This window comes from Dipteris shenzhenensis, chromosome 14 (assembly GCF_047967505.1).
Source record: "Dipteris shenzhenensis isolate YYH24624 ecotype China chromosome 14, Dip_SZ_1.0, whole genome shotgun sequence".
Lineage (NCBI taxonomy): Eukaryota > Viridiplantae > Streptophyta > Polypodiopsida > Gleicheniales > Dipteridaceae > Dipteris > Dipteris shenzhenensis.
Window position 1 is genome coordinate 46530548 of NC_141609.1, and position 23728 is coordinate 46554275.

The window sequence follows — 23728 nt, forward strand, 5'->3', positions numbered from 1 at the left end:
TCCAATATCATGAAAAGGTTTGGGTTGATAGACCTAGCAGAATTGCTAAACCCATTTGTTGGACCTATACGAAGGGTGAACATACCACTCCCTAGGAGCTCCCTAGAGGACCTCCAATCCAACCCGTTGAACCTAACCCAACCCAAGTCATAATGAAAATGCCCAACCTTGTGCCATCAAATCCATGGAACCCTTCATCAGGACCACCAATGTATGGGACAGGGCCCACCCTTCCACAACCTCCTCCTATATCGCAAACAATCCTTATAGAGAAGCTATGAGAATCATTAACAATAGAAGACTTCATCGATCCTGGTGCCATCCATAACTTGATATCCTACGAGATGTGTACCCAACTGCTAACATTTAAGGTAACCCTGAAACCTACTCCTATCATGGTACGTGCAGTGAATGGAAATATCTCGCCCATGATAGGTTGTGTGGAATTGCCCATATCCATAAATAATCATAGCATCGCTAGTACATGTTATGTTATGCCTACAGGTGCTATGCATGAATAGTTAATCCTTGGGAGAACTTGGTGATGGGCAGTAACTACCAAATTGATTGGTGGAAATGTACAACAACATTAGCAAACGATGGTTGCACCTCAGTCATTTCAATCGGTACAAGGACATTGGACCCGATGCTTCCTGTGATCCATAAAGCTAACAAGGTGCCAATCTAAATCCACAAGAAGGTTCCAAGTCCCTTACGCACAGCGAAAGCTTCCTCATCCACCTCTGCTAATACCACCATAGCAGCCATAGCCTCACATGATGACTCCCTTGCAACACCGAAAGGAAAGATCAACGGATCAACAGTAGCTTTGATGACCCCACCCATGGCTCCTACAACAAAAGAGAAAGGACAAAGTCATCTCACCAACGAAACTACATGCTACTAAGCCAAAGAAATCTCTATCAAGGAGATGCAAGACAAGAAGTAAAAAATGGAAGTACCATTCCAAGTGGATTCCTAAGCGGTTGCTATGGGCTCTAGGCTTCTATGATGATAACAACTACATTTGGGTGCCTAAGGTCCTATCTACAACAACTCCTTCCCCTCATAAGTCTCCTACTAATGCCAAGTGGCCTTTGGTGTCATTCTTAAGTAGGACAGCAATAGTGCCACAAGAACCTCTACCTCCAAGAACGAGGTAGTCCCACAAGAACCTATTGATGGGACCTCAGGGAAAAATATTGTTAAGGTGAAACCATAGGCAACTCCTTTCTACCCCCGAGTGCTTATGTTACCAGGAAAAACTTCGCCAATGACTGTAGCAGTGCCACAAGGACATGTTCTAAGCGAACCACTAAAGAGAGCCTCTGCTTCCACCTCAACATCCGCAATGAACATGGTAGCCACACAAGAACCTCTTGCTAAAAATGGAGCAGCCCCACAAGAACCTACCATCGCTCCAATGCCGCAGATACCCAATTTGGGCACCAACATTCCCACATGTGCTACAGGGAATTGAGAGTTCTGCAAGTTTATGCAGAACGTCAAGCAATACTGCTATAGATCGATGATGGTGCCTGACCTACGCAATTCAACGCCAACAAGTTGATAACATTGTTCATGCGTAATTGAAAGGTGCATCTCTCCACTCCAAATCATAGGACTCTTGACTTCATTGTCATGCATTGAGTCTAGGTGAGGATAAGCAGTCTGCATAATAGGTGAAGATAGGAAGCTACAAAGTTCAGTTCATCCTTAGGTGAAAATAGTGAGTCCAATTAGGTGACTAGGTTCCATGAATCTGCACAAATTTCATTCTTAGGGTCCTAGCTCACAAGCGCACATTTTGAGTCGACACAATTGTAAGATCCATATTCCACAGTCGCAGTGTCCACATTACTCCACATGCACTCACAATCACCTTGGTGAAGTCGAGGGAGGTCAGCATCTCAGTTAATTTCTGGAACATGTCACACACAGTCAAGTTGTTGCTTTAAGGCTAATGTAGTGACTGCCTTAGTCACTACGATACCCTAGTGCAACCATGTGTGGCTGCTGAATGCATCTACACATGCATCCTCACTTTGTTTCACTATCCGCACAATTGAAGACACCTTCAACTACTTCTTTCTCACCATCTCTGCCCCCACACTCCAGCATGACATTACATGACTTAGAAACACTTCTCGGTTGCAATAACGTCTAGGCTCATCCCCTAATAGCTATGGCATATTTTCACAAGGACATAGTCCTCTAGGATGATGCCAACATTCTTACACTCTACTAACATCCCATTGTATATAATTTCATGGTGTGGATTAGAGTCATCCAAGACTCCTCAATTTTTTCCAATGAGAGTCCCATGCTCGGCCTACTAAAACCCAATGACCTACTGGACCTAGCTTGCAACCCTAAAATCTTAGAAAGAAGCCTACAATGGTCACAAGTGTATGGTCGAGGGTATGCAAACATTGCATTCATTGCCTTTTTGGTTGTAATAGCAATTGATATCCCCCTATAGCTTATCCAACAGCCCTACATGAAGTAGATATTGACACGGCCTGGCTCTATCTAGCATTGTTCCCCAGCCACCATCGCCTTCTAACCCTGACGCAACATCTAGTCACGACCCCACCTCCATAGTCACAGGCACCATAGACCCATCATAGCCATCCACATCACAGCACACCACAGCACCACCCACATGTAGTAGCAGTCGCTCGAACCGAAGGGTCGAAGACATGGGTACCAACACTTGGTACAAATTTCTTAAGCCCATGCTCTTCTTGGATGTCAAAGGTCCATATGAGGAGGAAGCTCAAGAAGAGGTGAGTGAGGCCAAGCAAACATATTGTTCCATAAGCATCGACCCCACATACATGCCTCTATACCGCAGATGGAGTTAGCCAAAATTTGAATAGATGTGCGCCTCTGATCCCAGCATTTCATATAACTTCCCGAAGTCTAATTTTTTGGAAGTGAGATCATCCTATGACTAGCTGCTTATATGGAAGAATTTAATACTACCTTCACCTCGGTCCCAGATCCAGTAGTCGTGGCCATAATGCATTTTTATCCATTGCTAATCATTTTGCTAAGGGACATTCCTATGCTCGAGCTACTAGTAGAGGAGAATCATCAATGGCTCCGCTCAAAATTTATATTTGATTTGAATAACAAACCTCTATTTCCTCATATAATGCGGCTATACATTCGTGTCGGGAATCTTCATGGTCACCACATCCAAAGCTTTGAAGATATGTTTGAGACACAGTTTTGGAAACATCTCCACCCATTCTGCCGAATCTCCCACTGACTCTTCGATAGGCATTGCATCATGAACAATGCCCTTAAATCAGACATTATGCACTAAACACAATCTAGGGCCGAACAGGAAGGGGGGCATGTTAACCACAGCGGCAGTTAATAGTTCATGCAAGCGCCGTGTGATTATAATGACAAGTGAAAAAGTAGGAGAGGGTGAGGAAGGCGATATGCTATCCATCTTGGAGCCGTATGGGCCCAAGTTCTTGTAAATAGAGAGTGAGAGAGGTGAAAAATAGTACAAGGGTTAGCCCTCCCTTCAAAAGGTGGATTGTATAAAAGGCCAGAAGTTTGACTTTGGCCTTCATTGTGTACTTGCAAACTTTTGAAATATAAGCTCTCTCATTCTCTTCATTCTCTTGTGAGTGAAACTTCTTGTTTACTATTGTGTGTTGCCTTGTGATTGCCACTCCCCTCCCTTCACTCTCCTCTCTTCCCTCCAATTCCACATTCCCTCCTCTCTTCCCCCTTCTCTTTATCCCTCTTTCCCTCATCTCTCTCATGGAATCACACTTACACTATTTTGTTGACAATTGAGTGACACACATGCTAGGCTCATGCATGCAAAGCTCTCACAACAAGGAGTTGCTCAAGAAAGGAGTCTCCGACGGCATTCTTCCAAGATCCCTACAACACATGGAGTCCACTGGCTACACAGTTTTTTGAGAGTCGACTTTCACAAAGCTTATGACAAGTTAGATTGGGACTTTTAATTCAATCTCTCCAACATATGGGGTTGGATGAATCTTATGTCTCTTACATCATAGTCCACCTTACCAATGCAAATGCCAAGGCTCTAACATACCATTGCACAAAACATACAAATCCATGCCAAATGCAGACTATCAAGCGGCAGTTCAAAAGGTGAATGTAGAGCAACGACTCTTGCATGACGACATCATATTGCGAAAACAATTGGAACCAAATAGGCCCATCCACCTATTTCTCATTGGTGGCACTAGAACACGCAAGACATTTACATTGTAGCTCATAGTTCAAGGCATTATCCGATGATATGCACAGCTAGTCGACAACAATGCTAAACAGTCAATAGCTTTGTGGATGGCCTACGCAAGCAAGGTTTCCTACCACCTTGGTGGGACAACAATCCACTCTGCACTGCACTTGCCACTAATCATACAATGCACAACAAACCTAGCAACCGAGAGGCTCAACAAAATCAGCATGCAATATAAAAACCTAAAACTAGTCGTTTTTTGACGAGGCATCTCACGACTTCAATCCATCAAACACACACACTCAAAAGAGTTTGGTGGTCTTTATGTAATTATCTGTGTGGCAACTTGTGCCAAGCAAGCTCTGTCTCACAACGATACTTGGATCTTCAAGCAACCAAAGCACTCAACTAGCCTCATTGAGCAAGCATGTAGGCAATACAAAATCTGCAACTCTACAACCTGAAAACAACAATGCGCAAAGGGGGTCCGAAATTCATTGCCACATTAAGCAGACTAAGAATTGGACAACAAATAGATGATGACCTCGCCTACTTGAACACAACATTCTAAAAGAAGCCAACAAATGATATTAACAGTGCGCATATATTCTTCACAAAAGTAGAAGCACAACTAATCTTTAACCTATTAACCATGGACAACAAAAAGAACGAGGAGGACACATGGCAGCTTGGATGAGAAGAGCCTGCCACATGTTAGAAAGGAGGACTCTCTTCGTGGATTCCATTGAAGGGGGGGCAAAGAGACGCTAGGCTTTGCAAGGAGAGGAGATGGAAGATCCGGTTGCTTCCTCTTCCATGGCCCCCTCCAGCTCCATTTTCATCCTTCGTTGCAGTTGCGGAAAGGGATCTCCCCGCCCCCTTCCTTGGCTTCCCTCCACGCTTCAAACCTCCAGCTTCTTCCACCCCCTCTATACCTTGCCCACAACCGCCCGCTGTCACTCCATCTGCCTTCTTTGTTCTTCCAATTCGCATCGCTTTCTCAATGCTTGTCTAAGCTATTCCCGTGTGCACAAAACCAAGACTCCTTGATGCAAATTCTGCCACCGTATGCGAAAGGAGCCTCATCGACTCACTCAGACAATGCTAGATGGCAGATGGAGGAACATCGGCCGAAGTGAAAAGAGACAAGAATGATTTTGATGGGCCATAAAGGGACTGATAGTCAGTCTTGAAGAAAGAAGGTGTTGATACATTGTCGAATTCCATTGCCGTAGGAGCGAGTATCATGAACGAGCACGAGGCACAGTGGAAGCCTCAACCCGAGACAAGTGAAAAGGGAAAAGATATTGAGCTATCAGATCACGTTGATCGAGAGCTGGGAAGGCAGGTGGGGAGGGATGCGAAGCGGAAGGTGAAGGTGATTGTTCTGGAAGTGCGGATGATGAAGACAGCGCTAAGAGAAGGGGACGACGACGGTGCAACATTATTCTGCCAATGCAAGGAGTGGTTTGTAGCAAGATTGAATACGTTCAGAACTTTGGGAATGATGGTAGCAGTGTTCGGATTGAGGTTGTGTGCATTCAAATACAATGTTCCAAAAGTTGCAGATGGAACACCACCAGGGGATTGCTTGGGGCCTCATCTCCGCAGGAGATTCACCCTGATGGTGATGATAAGTATCTTGATTTTGAAGGGTGGCATATTCGGTCGACTAGATCAAGGAACCGGATCAGATAGTGCTGTTGGCCACGCTTTGGCGGTGTTGATCCTCCTTCGAGTGGTCAGGATTCACTCTCTCAGTGGAGTATATCTTGGGCTTCCGGTCGAGGAAAGGAAACTTGAAAGCATTAGAATCGGGGGTAGCATTGCGGCGTGATATAGGTAGGTGTAGGGGCATGTGATGTGGGTAAAAAGGCAAAGCTCCGACGGCAGGGCTAGGCAAGGGCTTACTTCGACAGCCATGACCTTTCACTTCTATACAAAACAACACAACAGTTGCTCACTAAGACAACAACCAGAACTGAGATCGCAGTCGCCGCATTCAAAAATGGAACATACGAGAGGCTACACACAGTTGCAATATACAAATCACCAAGAACGCATGTCACAGAACTCACCGTGCACATTCAACTACTAAGACCAAAACTTGCTAACGGTAATCTTGTCATCGCGGCAGGGGACTTCAACATTGACGACAACCGCCCGTCACACGATATGCACCTCCTCTCGAAAATGCCCTCCAAGAACTCCCATCCCACTAAACCATCAACAAACCAACAACAATCTACGTTGACTCCAACGTCAATATCACGAGTACAAACCACTGCTATTGGTCCAACCACTCAGCCACCTAAATTCTCTTGCCTAGACAATAGACAAGGGACACACACAATAGCCCAAATAAGTCACCTATAGACTCTTCGCGCGAAGGCCATATGAATTTTTCATCTTGTTAATCAAACATTAGACGAGACATGCCCATAGCTGAGACCAGTTTGTGTTGGTTCGATTTCCTTGGGTGTTGGCCTTCGTAGGAATTTCGCTTGAAGATACACGAGGAATTTCGCCAAGCAGCTTCGTAAAGATTTCGTGGACTCAGATCTCAGCCTGTGCATGCTCGCCTACTTTGCGGGATTCTCAGCTTCACACCACAGCGTGTTGCATCACCAATTCGAAACAGGCAACCACAATCTTTCTTTAATCAATCTTCCTCTCAGCGCGGATGCTTTGTTTTACTTTTTTCATGCCGTCTGAACCGTTTGCAAGTGCTTCGGCTTCCAGCTTTTCTAGTTTAACTGTAGCTTGCAGATTTTGGCATGCTCTGCATCGCTAGCCTTAATTTGTCAATTGCTCGTTCGTTTTGTGACGTCCCAGCTCCATCTTCAGGTCCTTAGGATGGCGTTGCCCTCAAGCTTTAAGGCGCGGATTCAGGAAATGGAGGACACGCGACAACGACTGCTAGAACGATTGCAGGCTTGCGCACTTCTCATCCTTTTAAAGGCTTTTCATTGCCTTGTGGATGTGCCTTCGCATAAAGGCGCAGTGTTATGAACGAACGAGCTCAGCGGTGTTCTTAGCCTTTTCGTCTCGCATTTCAGGCCGAAAAGGAACTGCACAAGAACAAGAACTTGCTGCTTTCGAAACAGCGTGCACAAATGGTGAAAATTCAGCAACGCTGCTTGCTGTTGAAGCAGAAAGATGCTGAGCTGTCCATGAAAATATTGGAGAAAGAAGAAGATTTACGAAATGATAACGAGAAGCTTCACGAACTCTGCGACAAACGACGGTCCGTCCCTCGGCATTGGACGCCCCTGACTTCCTTACGCACTCTTTGACTCCAAAATTCACACTAACAGCTCCATTTCAGGAATTTACAATTAGACTTGGATAATCTTGAACGCCAGCGACAAGAAAAGCTGAAATATTATGAGCAAAATAAGATCACGATGGGCGCGCACCAGTGCAGAATACAACACCATATGCTGACGCTAAAGACAGAAGTTGAGGATCTCAATAATCTTGTCCAAAAGGTAGTCACATGCAATGGAAAAAACAGCTACGACGGTTTTCAATTGTTGTCATACTGACTGTGCTAGTTCAGTATTTGGGGAGCTTGATTGCTTTTTCGAATTCATTTGACATCACTCGATCTGCTTCCTGAAAATATCCTGCGACAGGTGAAATTAGATGCACATTATGAATAATGCGAATGCTCGCATTCTGACTAATAGAGAGAAGTCCGTCACCCATTCTTTTATCATGGACTACGTTTGTTCCATTAGAATACCGAGAGTGCAAGAAATTTAGTACTTCAGGATGAGGACTTGCCTAATTCTTTTTTGTAGTTTAATTCAATGGACAGCTGGAAACCCGTTTGAAAGAGCTGCAAGACACAGACCAGGTCACACAGGAGATAGATGCCGAGATTAGGACGGAAGAGAGAAAAAGAGATGAACTGTTAGCTGAGATACTAACTGTTGAAACACAAATCAGAGAAAATGGCTCGATGAAAACAGAGATGGAACATAAGGTACACAGTACACTCATGGATGTCGAGGAGAAAAAAGCTGTTCTCGAGAAACAGAGATTAGAAATCATGGAATTGCAAATTGAGAACCAAAGCCTTGAAAATAGAGTTCTTGAGATCATTCAGTTACGAGATCAGAGAAAAAGGTATGGATATGCAAAAATGGTTTGCTTCATGCTTTACACAGTAGTTGCATGATATACTGTTGCACTATTCCTATGTGTAGACTGATGTGTCACTGATTGTCTGCACTTTTATGTGTACCTCTGTCTTATCATATTCATGTTTGATCCTCATTTCTTGTCATGCTATTGGCATGGATCCCCAAGTTAGATTATACAACTCTGCACAGGAGCCTGTCCCATGGTAACAATCCAATGCAAAATTTGTGTACCGTAATTGAGCTTAGGAAGACGATTCAGGGATAATTATAATTATATTAATGACATGACAGCAATCCGGTTAAGTATTCATGGGTAGTTCTAAATGTCACTCAAGAGGACAGAATATATGCTGAAACATTTCGCAAACTGGGAAAAAGGATTCTCATAATAATTTTGAAGGACATCCGTCCCTATTGATTTTGAAACCCTTATGTCATCTCTGGGGATGAAATTTCACCATGCACATTTTGATCGTATCCCATCTCTCTCTCTCTCTCTCTCTCTCTCTCTCTCTCTCTCTCTCTCTCTGTGCAAGCAGACTTGTTCAATATCGCTCTGTGTGTGTGTGTGTGTGTGTGTGTGTTCGATCCTCAGATCGACTTCGATCAGCCTTCCTGGCTGCTTGGCATTGTTGGTCTCTCTCTCTCTCTCTCTCTCTCTCTGTTATTTCCCAAAGAGACGAATTCATATCCTTTTTGAAATTTTGTCAATTTGTATTTCATTTATGATTGCCTGACTTCCGTGTATGATCGTATATTTTATAGCATGTGATTGCAATACTAACATGGCAATATTTTACTTGTATATCTAGATACTATTATTTTCGTAAGTTGTGTAATGAGCCTAGTTCATACGGGAAGACCTCATTGAGGTTAATCTGATACCACCCTTCAGGGAAAAATACGACAGTAACCTTCGGGGTAAGTATGATAGTACACTCTAGGAGGGGAAGTTATGATTTGATAGTACACTCTAAAAGGGAACTTATGATTTGATGGTACTATGGGGGGAAGTTAACCACACCCCACCTGAGTCCCTTCATAGACAAACTATGCTATGGCATGACCGTCTCTACAAGCTATGCCATGACACTTGATGCCTAGGGTATGGGCTAACAGCAAATGATCGGGAAATACAAAGATAAGTCGGCAGACCCAAACAGGTCCACAGGATAGGATGGGAGGGTCCACGAAACAAGATCATTAGAACTCTTCATGCCAACTCATAGATCTTGACGAGATAAACGTATTGAGCTAATTAGCTCATAAAATAAACTAGTAGATAGTTAAACAAGTAAGATATTGGATGTTAGAGTTAAATTTAGGGTTAAATGCTAAATAAAGATATCGTAAGCTAATTCTGGGCAAAAAGCAGAAACCAACTAACAAAACCAAGTTTTCAAGGTTGTGAGTCATTCTCAGGCTGCTCCAATATTGATTTCCCTTGTTCCACCTGTTGCCAGTGATTCTCTTGTATCCGTGATGCATCTTGGAGATTGGGATTCACTTTCCAGTGCCATTCTCTACCTGCCACTCTGCTCCACCTCCTATTTGCACATGTCTACCTCTTGCTAAGTTGTGATTTGCTTTTGGCCTGATTTCTGGAGTTTACGGCCTGCCCAGAGTTTGCCCCTATCTTTCTGTGCTTGCATCTCACGTGCTCTGTGCCAGATTCACATGTTTCCTTGATGTATACCTGCTAGTCAGCCATAGAAACTCATGGCAACTGTTATGGAGCTGTTCTGACGTCTGCTGCTGTGGGACGAATCTCCTATTCTATACCTGCATTGCTTGCAGTTCTTTCTTGATTCTCTTGTTTCATGCTTGGGCAAAGTTCTTGAGAGTTGGACCCTGTTCTATGGTTGGAGCTTTCTCAATTGGCGAATTGCAGCATGGTTTCTAGAACATGTTTGAAGGATGTTATAGAAGAAATCTCAGTTTATGAAGTTTTCGGCAAGATTATGGTGGTCACGATTTTCTACTGATAAGCCTAATTTGCCCTGAGTGGGTATAGGTTTGAATCTTTGTAATTCGGCTAATTATCTCCAGTTTCTAATAGAGGTTGTGTTCCCAATCTGACCAACTGTTGACGTGATGTGCCCCTTGGTTGTAGTTTTTGTATCTTCCATCGTAATCAAAATTCCCTTGGGGGCTTTTTTGAGCCTGACCAGCCCCATAGTACATTCGGCATTCAAAGCAGGTGCCTTAGAAGTACCTTCTTTCATTGTCCTTCGAAGCATTGCTACTCTACAAGCTATGTGTGTATCTGATTCGACCCCTCTATCCTATGCACTAATTAATATGTTAGGACTACCAGTATTTACTTGGTAGTATTGTGATGTGAATGTGGAGAATAAAACTGGAAAGAAATGGAAAGCTATGAGAAGAGAGAGGTGTGAGAATCCTATCCTGCGCGTAATCCAGAATCCACAGATTACCCTTCGTACAGCCTGGTTGATGTCATGTAGGAAGCCTTCACGTGCTACCCAAGAGAGTGACCACTCAAGGTCAGGAAATACAGCAAGCTCAACCATGAGAGAGAAACAGGACAGCTTAACCTGGATTCATATCAGGCTCAGTATGAGACATAGGTTGCTCACTATGAACAAGATATGCATGAATGCCAGCAGAAAATGACCCAAAGCATAGCACATTTGGGGGAATTTGCATGATGGAACAGCAGATGAATGCAAATACCCAAAATGGCAAGGAAGATGTAATGCATTTGACCAACAAGTTGAAGAGCACAACTCATGGGCAGAGGTAGCAAAAAAGAGAGGCATACAACAGGACAAAACAGATGCCCATCCCCTCTCCATAGCCCAGGATATATGCTCTATCATGCAGGAGGAACAGGAGAGGGCTCCTACTGTTCTTGTTATGCTTCTCCAAGTTAGATGTGTTCTTGAAGAAGGTAAAATATCACTTACTGCTCCTAACAGATAAGAAGCATTTTGTGGCTGACCTTCTTGCAAGACTTCTTGAATTTCTTTCATAATGGAGGCATCTTATGCAGAGAAGCAGGGGTTAATGGATGCTTAATTGCCAATGTGCGCACACACACACGCCACACACTTGCGCACGCCTCTGATCACATTCAGCCTCAAGCTGTTGGCTACCACGGGAGCTTTGGCTAAATCTTCATGGGGGGACCCTTTGGAAGCCTTTGGGATACAGGGGCTTAGTTGTGATGAACCTTATTTGATCCAGTTTGATTGGAAGAAATGGCGTGGCTTGCATGAAACAACGCATGCAGATGATTGGCAGTGAAGTGGAACAGTCAAATCGTAGAGGTTTCGATTGTTTGAGAGCGGAGGCTGTTCTAAAGCGTTTTGATGCATCTTTATAACCAGGTTCAGCACACAGAGCTCTCTCTCTCTCTCATCGTTTTAGAGCAATTGATCCATATAAGGTCCGTAGTAGTCGTTTTGTCTTGTCCTCTTGTAAGGCCAAGAAACCTGGTAGAGTCGTTGGAGTTCGTCCCTCCCGGTCCTTACTACAAGTCAGTGTCTATCTATTCTTATATTTCATGTGAAACTTTTCCTAGCTTAAGTTGCAAACGTAGGTCAAACCACTGCAGCAACAGTATTTTGTGTGCATGCAGTAAAATTCGTCTTGAATTCTAACAGTGGTATCAGGGCAAGTCTGTCGTGAGGTCCTATGAGTGATTTGTGTCATAAATCCTGAGGCATCGAGTGAGTTTGAGAGGTCTTTGAAGAACATGAAAGCGCGCTGGTTCAACAACTTTGTACGAGATTCCGATGAATTTTGGTCCTGAGACTTTGCATCGATGGAGTTTCCTATGCTGGAGCCTTTCATGATGGTTCTACGGAAAGGACATTCATTTTACTACAAGGAATAACTGTGCAGAGATGACAAGTCTCATTTCGTGGAAGATTCTTCATCGACAATAGATTTTGCAGCTTTTGAGATTGCAGATAGTGGAGACACTTCATAGCTTACATGCAACACTTGGCCTGAAGATCACAGTTTCTAAGATTGCGGGGAAGGAGACAACCTTTTCTATAGAAGGGGCGAAGGCAGAAATTTTCTAAAGAGGAGAAAGCAAGGTGGAGCTTCCAACTAGCTGTACATGCAGAGAATTGATGTGTACTAGCTTACATGCAACATTTGGCCTGGAGATGTGGGGAAGGAGACCTCCTTTTCTTTTGAGGGGGTGAAGGCTGAAATTTTGTAAAGAGAGGAAAGCAAGGCGGAGCTTCCAACTAGCTATACATGCAGAGAGTCGATGTGCTTTTCAACTTCTGGGCCACGTTTTTTGCCCGAGATCTGCCATCTCTCCTCAATAATCTTCTTTGTCGTCGCCAATTTTAATTGCAGTGGGATCTACAAAGATGGCAATTCTCATGGTGGTCTAGAAGCGTGATCCTTTTTCTTCACCGAAGGTCTTCTCATCGTGAATATACGGAGTAGTGCTCATCAAAGGTGGTCCAATGGAGTCTTGGAAGAGTGAGTCGACAAGTTTGCAGGAGATGTGGAAGACATTTCAGATTCGAATCTCGATCACAGTTTTTGTTGGGTCTAGCCCCGTGTGGGTGACCATATTTAGTCTGATGTTTCTTGTAATCTTGGCACATCCCTGTGTGGGGTGGGGATCTTCTAGTTTGGTTTTGCTGCATCTACAGTGTACGAGGATTTGGCTGCAGCTGGTTTGGATTATTGGGCAATGTGAGAATGAGAACTTTTATGGTGCGTTGTTATGTGGTTTGGATCCGGAGAGTAATCACTGTTTTTAGAGCAACTGTTGTGCATCGTTGTGTGGTTTGTCTCCGGAGAATGATTACTGTTTTTAGAGCACTTGTTGTAAGTTCATTTGCTTCAATGGTTCTTTTTTACTGGCAGCATATGGTCTTGTGTCAAGCGCTCTTCTTTCTGGTTGTTTTAGCCACTCTCCCCATTCGGATTCATGGGGAATGTTGATATAAAAGATCATTATTAGTTGATAGTGATCAGCAGGCCCATAGATCCTGAAGAATCTCAAGAGGACTTTAATACAATCATATCTATCTATCTATCTATGTAAGAGCATTATTTGTTGATAGTGATCAGGAGCCCCATAGATCCTAAAGGGTCTCAAGAGGACTTTAATACAATCCTCTCTCTCTCTCTCTCTCTCTCTCTCTCTCTCTCTCTCTCTCTTGCTGCCCCCCCCCTCTCTCTCTCTCTCTCTCTCTCTCTCTCTCTCTCTCTCTCTCTCTCTCGGCATCTTGCTGCCCTGTGCAGGATTTCCCTCTATCGCGATCTCCCAGGGGCTTTCCTGCATTGTGCCTGTGTGCCACCCCTCTTGGGGGCTGTTCTGTGTGCCTCGGCTGTACCAGGGCCCCCCTAGGGGCTTCTGCTGCTTTGCGGCTGTTCTAGGCCCCCTCTAGGGGCTACTGCTGCTTCGCGACGAGTCACTGCAGGTCGCTGCAGGTCACCAAGCCCACCTGGGCTATGCCTTCCACCCGACTCCCCGATGGGGCTGCGCAGTAACCCTACAGGACATCTGCATCTATCCCTAGCCCTAGAGCTGCTGTACCAACCTCTGTACCTGCATAAACGGCCACCCCACAGACAAGAAGATCGAAAAAATCAAGATTCTCACCTGGTGGTACCTCCCGAATCCACAAGGACCTGCAAAACGACCTTGGAGCTGTGAAAAACCTGCCAAGAAGAAATACCAGGGTACATAAAGAAATTACCACAACATGTGAGAAATTTTGACGTACCTCAAGGTGGCCAAATGGACAACTCACGTGAGAAAGAAAACAGAGGGAAGAAGGAGAGAAAGTACAGCTCTATATGGATGAGTATTTAGAAGATTAGTAATCAGAAAGACAATGACCAGCACATTAAATCATGCCTTACCATCATGAAAGAAGTTTCGAAAATGCAGGATGCAGATATTGAGAACTTGCAGAAAACGACAAGGGAAAACAATGAAGAGACCATGCGTAGATTGTGTGCCTCCATGGAAGAGGAGATGAGCAAGTGGAAAACTGAAATGCAAGTACAACTGGAATTCATATAGGCAAAATGCAGAAAGAAATGACCCCGATGATAGATATTAAGACCAGCCAACATGCCCTGAGGATAAAGGAGTTGGAAGATAAAGTGATTAGCCTACAAGCAGAAAATAAGGTCCTAAAGGCATGCACCCAAATGGGAGATGGTGAAATCCAGGCTATTGAGGGAGAATGATTGACTTGGAAATCCAAGTACTTTTCCTTTCTTCCCTGATGTTAAGGTAATGTACTGCAACACTTTTCTTACTTCAAACTGAGAATCTTCAAACTAGAATCATACGGTAAGAAAGATTTGCACATCTTGTCTTTTTTGGTGAAGGCAACAGTGAAACATGGGAATTATTGGGAGCATAGTTGCACGAAACGGCCGTTTCGTGGCTGGAAACGGAAACGGCGAAACGGAAACGGCGTTTCGTAAAACCTGTTTTTGCCCTAAATCCCAAAAGTCGTGATTTTGCCGCCTGGCTCCATTTTTCGCCGCCTCCTGCCGATTGCACTCCTCGTGTGCATCCTTGCTGCTCTCTCCACCTTCTCTAAGCTCTCTCCATCCCTCCATCCTTTGCTCTTGGACTCTCCATCCCGTTTTCCTCGGACCTCCATCCTTCTCTCTCCATCCTCTTCATCCTTTGCTCCATCTTCTCCATCCTGCAAAAGCTGCAGCTTGACAGCCTGCTCTCCATCCCTCCATCCTTCTTCTCTCCATTCTCTCTTTAATCTTACCTGTAACCTCTCCATCCTCCTTCACTTCTACCTCTGATCCTCCAGGCTCCTTCCACCTCTCCATCCTCTTTTACCTCTGAGCTCTCCATCCTCCTTCTACCTCTCCATACTTTCTCACTTGTGACCTCTCCATCCTCCTTCTCACCTCTCCATCCTCCTCAATGCCGAGAGATGCTTATTGGGTCCATGTCTCCCTCCTAGATAGTTATAAAGGAGGCAGTGGCTCCAAGAAGTATGAATGATGCATTGATGCTTGAAGGCTGAAGCTTCAAGTATAGATAATTGTATTATGTATGATTTGCAAATTGCACTCTATTGATAATTATATTATGTATAAAAAATAAAATTTTATACATAAATTGTATCATATTGCCGTTTCTTCCGTTTCCGTTTCGGCGGGTCCGGAAACTCCGTTTCTTCCGTTTCCGTTTCTTTCGTTTCCGTTTCGGCTGGTAACTATGATTGGGAGAGTATTAGAGGCAAAGTAGTTATTAAATTTGTTCGTACTTGCTCCTTTGTCATCATTCATCCACATGATTCTCAACAATAGACTTATGTAAGAATTCAACTTGATTATAGACTTGAACTCAAAATCAAAATTCTAGAGTGTAGTATGAAGAGAGCATACAACCTTCTTAAGGTCAATGGATGACTCCACCTCAGTTTGAGAACATTTATTGAATACTCCATCAAGCACCTGATATGCAAAAACCAGTTTGTTGCTCCTAGCTTGTTACGTCGAATCACGGGCACTGACACATCGATTATCCTCCGAGCCGATCTCAGTGGTCGTAAGCTTTTTTTCGGCACTGACACATCGATTATCCTCCCAGCCGATCTCAGTGGTCGTAAGCTTTTTTTCTTAAAATTTTCGTTCAAGCTCTTGCTTACTCAATCTCCACCAAGCCCCAAAATTCCCTAGATGGATCTAGTATGCCACATGTCTTCATTCTAGGGTCCCTCCTTAATGCATCATTTACCCCTCTCTTGGGATATCATTGAAACCATTTGCCCCTAGGCACATTTCATGCATTTAGGTCCCTTAGCCTTAGATCCACCTAGTCTAGTGCCATGTCACCCTCACCAAGGACCTTGACCTTTATTCCTTTTTTATCATTTACATGAAGCCCAAACAAATATAATACAAACATTGATTCTTTAAAGGAAAATGTCAACTGACCCTTCCGAGGTCATGTTACCTCGACTTGAGCGTAACATTCCTTCCCTCTTCAGGCATCAGTGTCCTCGATGATAAAGTCTGGGAACACTTTCCGTAACTGGTATACGGATTCCCAAGTAGCTTCTGATAGAGGTAGACCATGCCATGCAACCAACACCATGGGTATCTTCCAATTGCATACTTGCATTGTTCCTTGGTCCAAGATTCTTGTTGGTTTGCATCTTTCATTATCCTCTATCTCCTGAAACAAAACAACACCTTCGATTAGTGAGTCGCCTGTATGCAAAAATTTCTTTAAACGAGAAACATGAAACACTGGGTGCACCTTACAACCCTGTGGCAATTCTAATTTATAGGCTACCTTGCCTATTCTTTTTAGAATTAACCATGGCCCACAATATCGAGGTGATAACTTAGCACACTCTCCTGCAATCAAAGACTTAGAGTGCGAAGGAACTCTGAGAAAAACTTTTTCTCCTTCCTTAAATTCTCTAGCGGATCGGTTTTCATCCGCATACGCCTTAGCTCTATCCATAGCTTGGCAGATGTTAGCTCTCGCAAGTGCTAGCATCTCCCGCATCTGAAACACAAAATTCACAGCACTAGGCACTTTCTAAGGTATTCCAACTATAGTTGGATTCGCTGGTCTATAACCATAGTTCAGCTCAAACGGACTGAACCCTGTAGAGGAATGTTTTCTATCATTGTAGGCAAATTACAACAATGGCAACCACTTGTCCCATGTATATTGCCTCAATGACACATACACTCTAAGCATATCCTCTAAAATTTGGTTGATTCTTTCCGTCTGACCATCCGTTTCTGGATGATCCCCACTACTCATTCCCAACTCAGTCCTTAGCGTCTCAAACACCACAGTCCAAAAATGACCGGTAAATTTGACATCTCTGTTTGACACTATGGATTTGGGTAATCCATGCAAACGAAATATATGTCTAATAAACAAATCCGCCACTTGCGGGGTACTAACAAACTCTCTAGTTGGAATGAAGTGAGCCATCTTGGTAAGATGATCAACCACCACAAGGATAGAATCATATCCACCTTGTGTCGTAGGAAGACCTACAATAAAGTCCATGGAAATGCTCTCCCACCTACCCAGTGGTATCTCCAAGGGCTATAAAAGTCCGGGTGGCTTCACCCGCTCTGCCTTACTTACCTGACACAAAAAACAACGTGTCACATATTCATGAATATGCTTTTTCATCTTTGGCCAAAAGAAATCTCGTCTCACAAGATCATATGTCTTCTCGACTCCTGGATGTCCCGCACATGGGCTATCATGGTGTTGTTGAATGACTCTCTGCCTGAGATCATTCTGATTAGGTACTACTACCTTGCCATTTCTTTTTAGCATACCATCCCTTATGGCATATCTTGCATAAGTTTGGCCTTTTCTGGATGCCAGGTCATCCTTTTCCCCGGGTTTGAATACATGAGCCTTAGGCCAAAGGCTCTGGACGAGAACTCGTCCACCTTTTGAGTTTCTCTAATATCGGTCATTAGAGCACTCTTTAATACTGTGAAACTCATATTATGCATAATGCGTGACAACGCATTAGCAACTTTATTATCGTTCCCTCTTCGGTACTGAATCGTCAAGTTAAACTCCTACATGAGTTCTGCCCACCTAGCTTGGTGGCCTCTCAAGTCAGGTTGTTTACAAAAATGTTTCAGAGTATCGTGATCAACATTAACATAAAACTCTGACCCATACAAATAATGTCTCCATGTTTTCAGAGCATGGACAACAGCATACAACTCTAATTCATGAGTTGGCCAATTTTGTTGAGAGGGAGAAAGCTTCTTGCTTTCAAAGGCTACTGGCCTTCCCTCTTGGAGGAGAACTGCTCCTACCGCAATGCCACTTCCATCGGTTTCAAGGAAAAACGGTTTCTGGGGATCAACTATTTTTAACACCGGTCCTGAGACCACAGCTTGTTTTATGGTGTTAAAACTTTCCTATTGATTCTATCCCCATATAAAAGGTACTTTATCTGAGGTCAGATCAATCAATGGCGATACTATTTCGGAATATCCTTTGATATGCCTTCGATAAAATTGGACAAATCCCAAGAATGATCGCAAAGCGGTCAGACTCCGAGGGATTGGCCAAGTCAGTATTGCAGCCACTTTCTTTGGATCCATTTCTTACCCCTCAGGAGTAATTATGAATCCTAAATATTCAAGTCTTACCATACACAGTATAGTTTTCTTTTTATTTACATAATAAAGACTGGCTTTCCTCAAAGTACTGAACACTATTCTTAAGTGTTCATGATGCTCAGCAATACTTTTACTGAATACCAGAATATCGTCAATAAAGTGTACTACAAACTTTCTGATATACGGGCATAGTAAATCGTTCATAAGCATGATGAATGTAGCTGGAGCATTGGTAAGTCCAAAGGGCATTACCAAAAACTCATAATGTCCAAACCTGCTTCTAAAAGCGGTTTTATGCACATCCTCGGCTCTAATACGGATCTGATGGTATCCACATTTAAGATCTATCTTATTGAAAATTATGGCCCCATGTAATGCATCTAGCAAATCATCGATCCAAGCCATCGGATATCTGTGCTTAATAGTGATATTATTCAATGCTCTGTAATCTATACAGAGGCGAGAAGTATCATCTTTCTTCTTCTTTAATATCACTGGCGAAGCAAATGGTGAGAAACTTGGTTGAATCTGCCCCAACTTGAGGTATTCTTCCAGTTGTCTTCGTACCTCCACTTCTTCGGTAAAACTCAACCTATAGGGAGGTCTATTTACAGGTTTTGCCCCCGGGATTAGTTCAATCTTATGCTGAACGTTCCGCTCTGGAAGTAACCCATAAGGTAGCTCATCCCTAAAACAATCAGAGAACTCCTCTGCTATTTAATCAGCCAGCTTGGCCATCTCTCCATTTTGAGCAACATCAATGCTAGCCGAAGAATCATCAATCGGCTCTACCGATGCTGTACAAAGAAACAAAAACTCTTCTTGAGCTTTTCGAATTTCCATCATGGAAACCAACGGTCCTTGATGTATATCCTTTTCACCTCGTAAGACATACAGCACATCATTCATCTTGAATTGATAAATGTGCTTTTTTCAATCTATGGCTAGATTCTTCCTAGAATGCCAAGCCTTACCCAAGGCTATGTCTGCATGAGCAAGCTTAGTCATTTCAAAATCAAGCTTCTCAGCATAGTCTTGAATTCGAAGCTCCAACTGGGTAACCCTTTGGTCCATACTTCAGTTGAACTTCCATCTGCCATCCTGACTATATATGCATAGTCAGATAGGCTAGTCTTTAGTTTCAGCCTCTTTACAAGCTTGGAGTTAATTACATTGTGCGTTGACGCTGAGTCAAACAACACAATGACCTCATGATTAGCTACTTGTCCTTTCATCTTAATTAACTCCGTATCATTAAAGGCTGTATACCCCGTTGTTGCGGGCTTTGACAAGATATTATCAGATGCACTAGTTACTAACTTAGCAATAGACACACATAACAAAAAAGGTACTGACCTTTGAGAAGATCCCGCCAGCTGAATCTGTATCTGTATCTGTTCTGCTCTGGGACTTCCCTCCATTTCCACGTCGCATTCTGAGACCACCATCTCAACCATCCGACGATCTTTGTTTCATGGACAATCTTTCCACTAATGAGGCTGAAGGCAACCAAAACACAAGCCTTCTCTCCTCGCTTTTTCCCTTTGCTCTGGGTTCAAAGAAGACTTCGACCAAGCTCGGGCTGCCATTGGTATTACTTTTCTTTTCATTCCAATGGTGGTACTTGATTTAGGAGTCTCAATTGGTTTTGCTTGCTTGGCTTGACCACTAGGCTGTGAGGCACTCCCTTTGCTAATCCATTTCTTCTTAAACCCAGTTTTCTTCGGGTACCCATACTGAGTCCCAACTTGCACAAACCCACTTGGTCTGTTCCCTTTTGCATCCTCATAGTTCAGGGCTATGGCAATTGCTTCATCTAGCGTGTTCGCATACTTAGCCCGAACTTCCATCTTGATTTGATCATTCAATCCAAAGATAAAATCTTTTACTTGGATTGACTGAGGTAGAGGTTCATTAACCTTCATTACACTTTCTCTGAACTTATCAGTGTATTTTGCCACTGATAAATTTCTCTGACGAAGGTTTCGATACTGATCCCAAGCTCGGGATGCTTTGTTAGGAGGTATGGTCATCTCTTTCCATGCAGCTGCCAAACAGTGTGCTTTGGGATAGCATTATAAGCCTGTATGGTATTTACTGTCACAGATGTTTCATGATTTTCAGCCAGTATCTTGTCTTGAGATTTGTGACCGTTTCAAAGACTGGGTTCTTCAACCAGATGATTGTGTTTGCCATGCACTAAGCACCCATCCATGGGCAGCATGGGCGTACCATTAGCTGAAACCACAGTTGCATCTTTATATAAGGTCTTAATGCCTCCCCTTGGGTTACTATCCATGCCAATTGCATCTGGTGTATGGCACGCTTCTCTTGATGGTGGCGCCGAAGATTGGAGTACATTTGGGCTTCCAAACTCTCTTCGGCAGAAATTCTTCTTGTGGCGAGCTTTGCTTGGAGTTCTCCCATTCAGACTGCTTTTGATTCGATGTCACATTGACCGTGCTACTTGTCGACAATGTCCGTCCTCATGGGAGTCTATGCCCCATATCTTTTGGCACTGGTCTATGACACACTCCTCTCGATGGCGGTGCCAAAGATTGCAGCACATTTGGGCTTCCAAACTTCCGCTTCGGCAAAAATTCTTCTTGTGGCGAGTTTTACTTGGAGTTCTCCATTCGGACTGCTTTTGACTCGATGTCACCATGCTACTTGTCAACGATGTCTGTCGTCATGGGAGTCTATGCCCCATATCTTTTGGCAATGCCCAGAATCTTATGATTTCTTGCTCTTGCTATTCCAAAGGCTGCAGGCTTGTTTCCCTAGTGCTCGTTTTGACAAGTGATTTTGGCTCTTTGGTTTTCATCCCAGTAAGGCAAGGATACAATCTACTTTTTTATTGGGTTCGTTATTGGGCCGTATGGACTCCATGGAAGGACCGTAACCATTGAGTCTATGGTGATTCCTCTTTGCCTAAATATCAGTTCTTTCGGCATCTTTAAGGCAATCTCTTTATGATTGTCTACATGCGTGGGATACAGGTTATCCTACCTTCTTGTCATATAATGATATCTTTTGATGCTTGTAACTGGCTGTCCCTTTTCTTGGATTTAACCCCAAAAAATGTGTGCGCGCGCGCACCGTACAGTAGCAGGCAGGTAGCGTAGGGCAACAGCATGGTCAGAAAATGCTGGCACTGCTGTGGTAGTAAGACCCACAGATGGCAGACAACTCACATCCTACCTAGCCCAATAGTAAAGTTTATTAACCATGGGTTTGGGCCTTATCCCATACTAAAGGTTTAAGTCATTCTAGGGGTCCTCACTTTAAAGTTGAAGACCTAGGCCTCATGCCCTCTTGTGAATTGTGCCATGGTTAGGGCATGAACCATATCACCTTCTAGTCTTTTTCCCTAACATTGTCCCCTGCTCTAAGGTCCCACTCTTCTTTTGTAAGGCACTTCCAAGGGGGGGCATCGACACTGTATTATAGGTGGCACAACATTTTCTGTTGATCCATCCTTCCACTTGATTAAATACTCTTGAATTACTGTATCATGAGTTTGTTTTTCCTTTACATCAAGAACTTTACCAGTTCATGTGGGAGAGTTGGGGGTTCAATCCACTCAATGAGAATCTCTTCTACATTTATCTGCAGAGGTAATTTGTAAACAAGCTTACCAGTCCACAATATCTAATAAAGAAATAGGTTAGCTGGGGATAAGAGTGTAAAAACAGAGAGGATACAAAGGTGGTGTGTTTGTTTTAAGAGACAATTCAGCAATAGACATGAATGTATATGTATAGAGAACTGAATGAAGGGATATGCGGGAGGGCAATCAGAAGTTGTACGTTTGTAATTATGTCAGCAGTAAAGGCTTTAAGGTAGAATCTGAATTACAAGTTGCAAACTTCTAAAATTAGCACAGCAAAAATAGACCATTACTCAAGTGCCTGAAGAAGAGGGGATGCTGGTATGCTGAGACAGATGTGATGAAGTGGCTGCATGTTGCAGAAATACATGAGAAGAAGTGCTGCAATGGAACAGTCAAATTAAAGCTAGGTATATAATAATTTTTGTCATTACTGTAATGAATTTAAATCTGCAGAACATGATCGCAGCATCTCCTGCTGATCAAGGTTGATGGAAACATGTGGATTGCTTATATAAGTACAATGCAATGTGAGTCAGTTCTTTGTGCCAGCAACAACTCTATATGATATAAAATCTGTTGTTAAAGGCTTTCCAATGTACTTGACACCTCTCTCCAACCCCCCATTGGCATCCCTGTTACCCCCTCATCTCCTCCCCTGTGACCCGACCTTGCATGAGGCTAAATCCTTCTCCCCTGTTTAGGGCTCCTCATCCTCGTACAGAACTCTTTCCCATCCCTATTAATCTCCTCTCTACATGTTACTACGTTCTCTGTCCCCTTCTTCAATTGTTTTGTTTGAGGTGTCTGGCCATATCTATTATCCTTAGGATCCGAAGCACGCCTTGCACTTTATTTAAACTACAGGCATGTCTGCATCAGTGCAAAAGTATAAAGCTATTGAATATGCCAGAAAGCTGTGAACTTCTGTATTTATGGTCCGTTTTTGAAGCCATGATAATTATTGTCTGCTGACAGGGATGCAAACTTCATGAAGAAGCAATTCATTGAAAAGTAAAAGCTCCAGTAAGGAACTAGATTGCTTGGCCAGCTGGGCTCTTGATGAATACTTCTCTCGTTTGCTATCTTGTTGAGGTTCACATGAGTCACGTTGTCAGAAATGATGCAGAAGATTGATGTTCAATTGCATGCAACCTTTTCTAGAGATTTCGTTATCATCCAGTCCTGCTTGCGCTTGATGTTGTTCATGTCGACAGTAAAACGTAGTTTTTCTTTTTTTCGGAGGAAGACAAATTCCTATTCTTTGCACTGTAAGCAAATCTATTGTCATTCCACTTCGAGCGAACGACGGGGAGATGTATTTCAGAAATGTATAAATAATAAATCATAACCAAATTGAGACAGAAGCATGCAACTGTGACAGGAATAATCCAAACCCAAAGCTGCATTGCATGTACGACAAAAGTTCCAGCACCATTTGCAACTTCATTGGATCCCTTTTTTCGAAGGCACAAATGTTTATTTTTTGGGTCAAATTATGTTCCTACGCTTTAGAAAATAGTACTTCCGCGCTCTAGCCGGATGGCCCTCGAGCGTGTTGTAACCTAATGGACCTACTGTGTTGTGGCTCCTTATGTAGTACTGCTCTAA

The 23728-nt window shown here is 43.3% G+C and overlaps 1 protein-coding gene across 1 annotated transcript; it reads left to right on the plus strand.

Moving 5' to 3' along the window:
• Nucleotides 1-7298: 7298 nt before the first annotated feature.
• LOC147894723 (uncharacterized) lies at nucleotides 7299-23159 on the plus strand. Its single transcript, XM_087385426.1, has 4 exons — nucleotides 7299-7490; nucleotides 7572-7734; nucleotides 8067-8377; nucleotides 23096-23159. Exons 1-4 carry the CDS (start codon nucleotides 7360-7362, stop codon nucleotides 23133-23135), a joined length of 645 nt encoding a protein of 214 aa, XP_087241552.1. The 5' UTR covers nucleotides 7299-7359; the 3' UTR covers nucleotides 23136-23159.
• The last annotated feature ends 569 nt before the right edge of the window (nucleotides 23160-23728 follow it).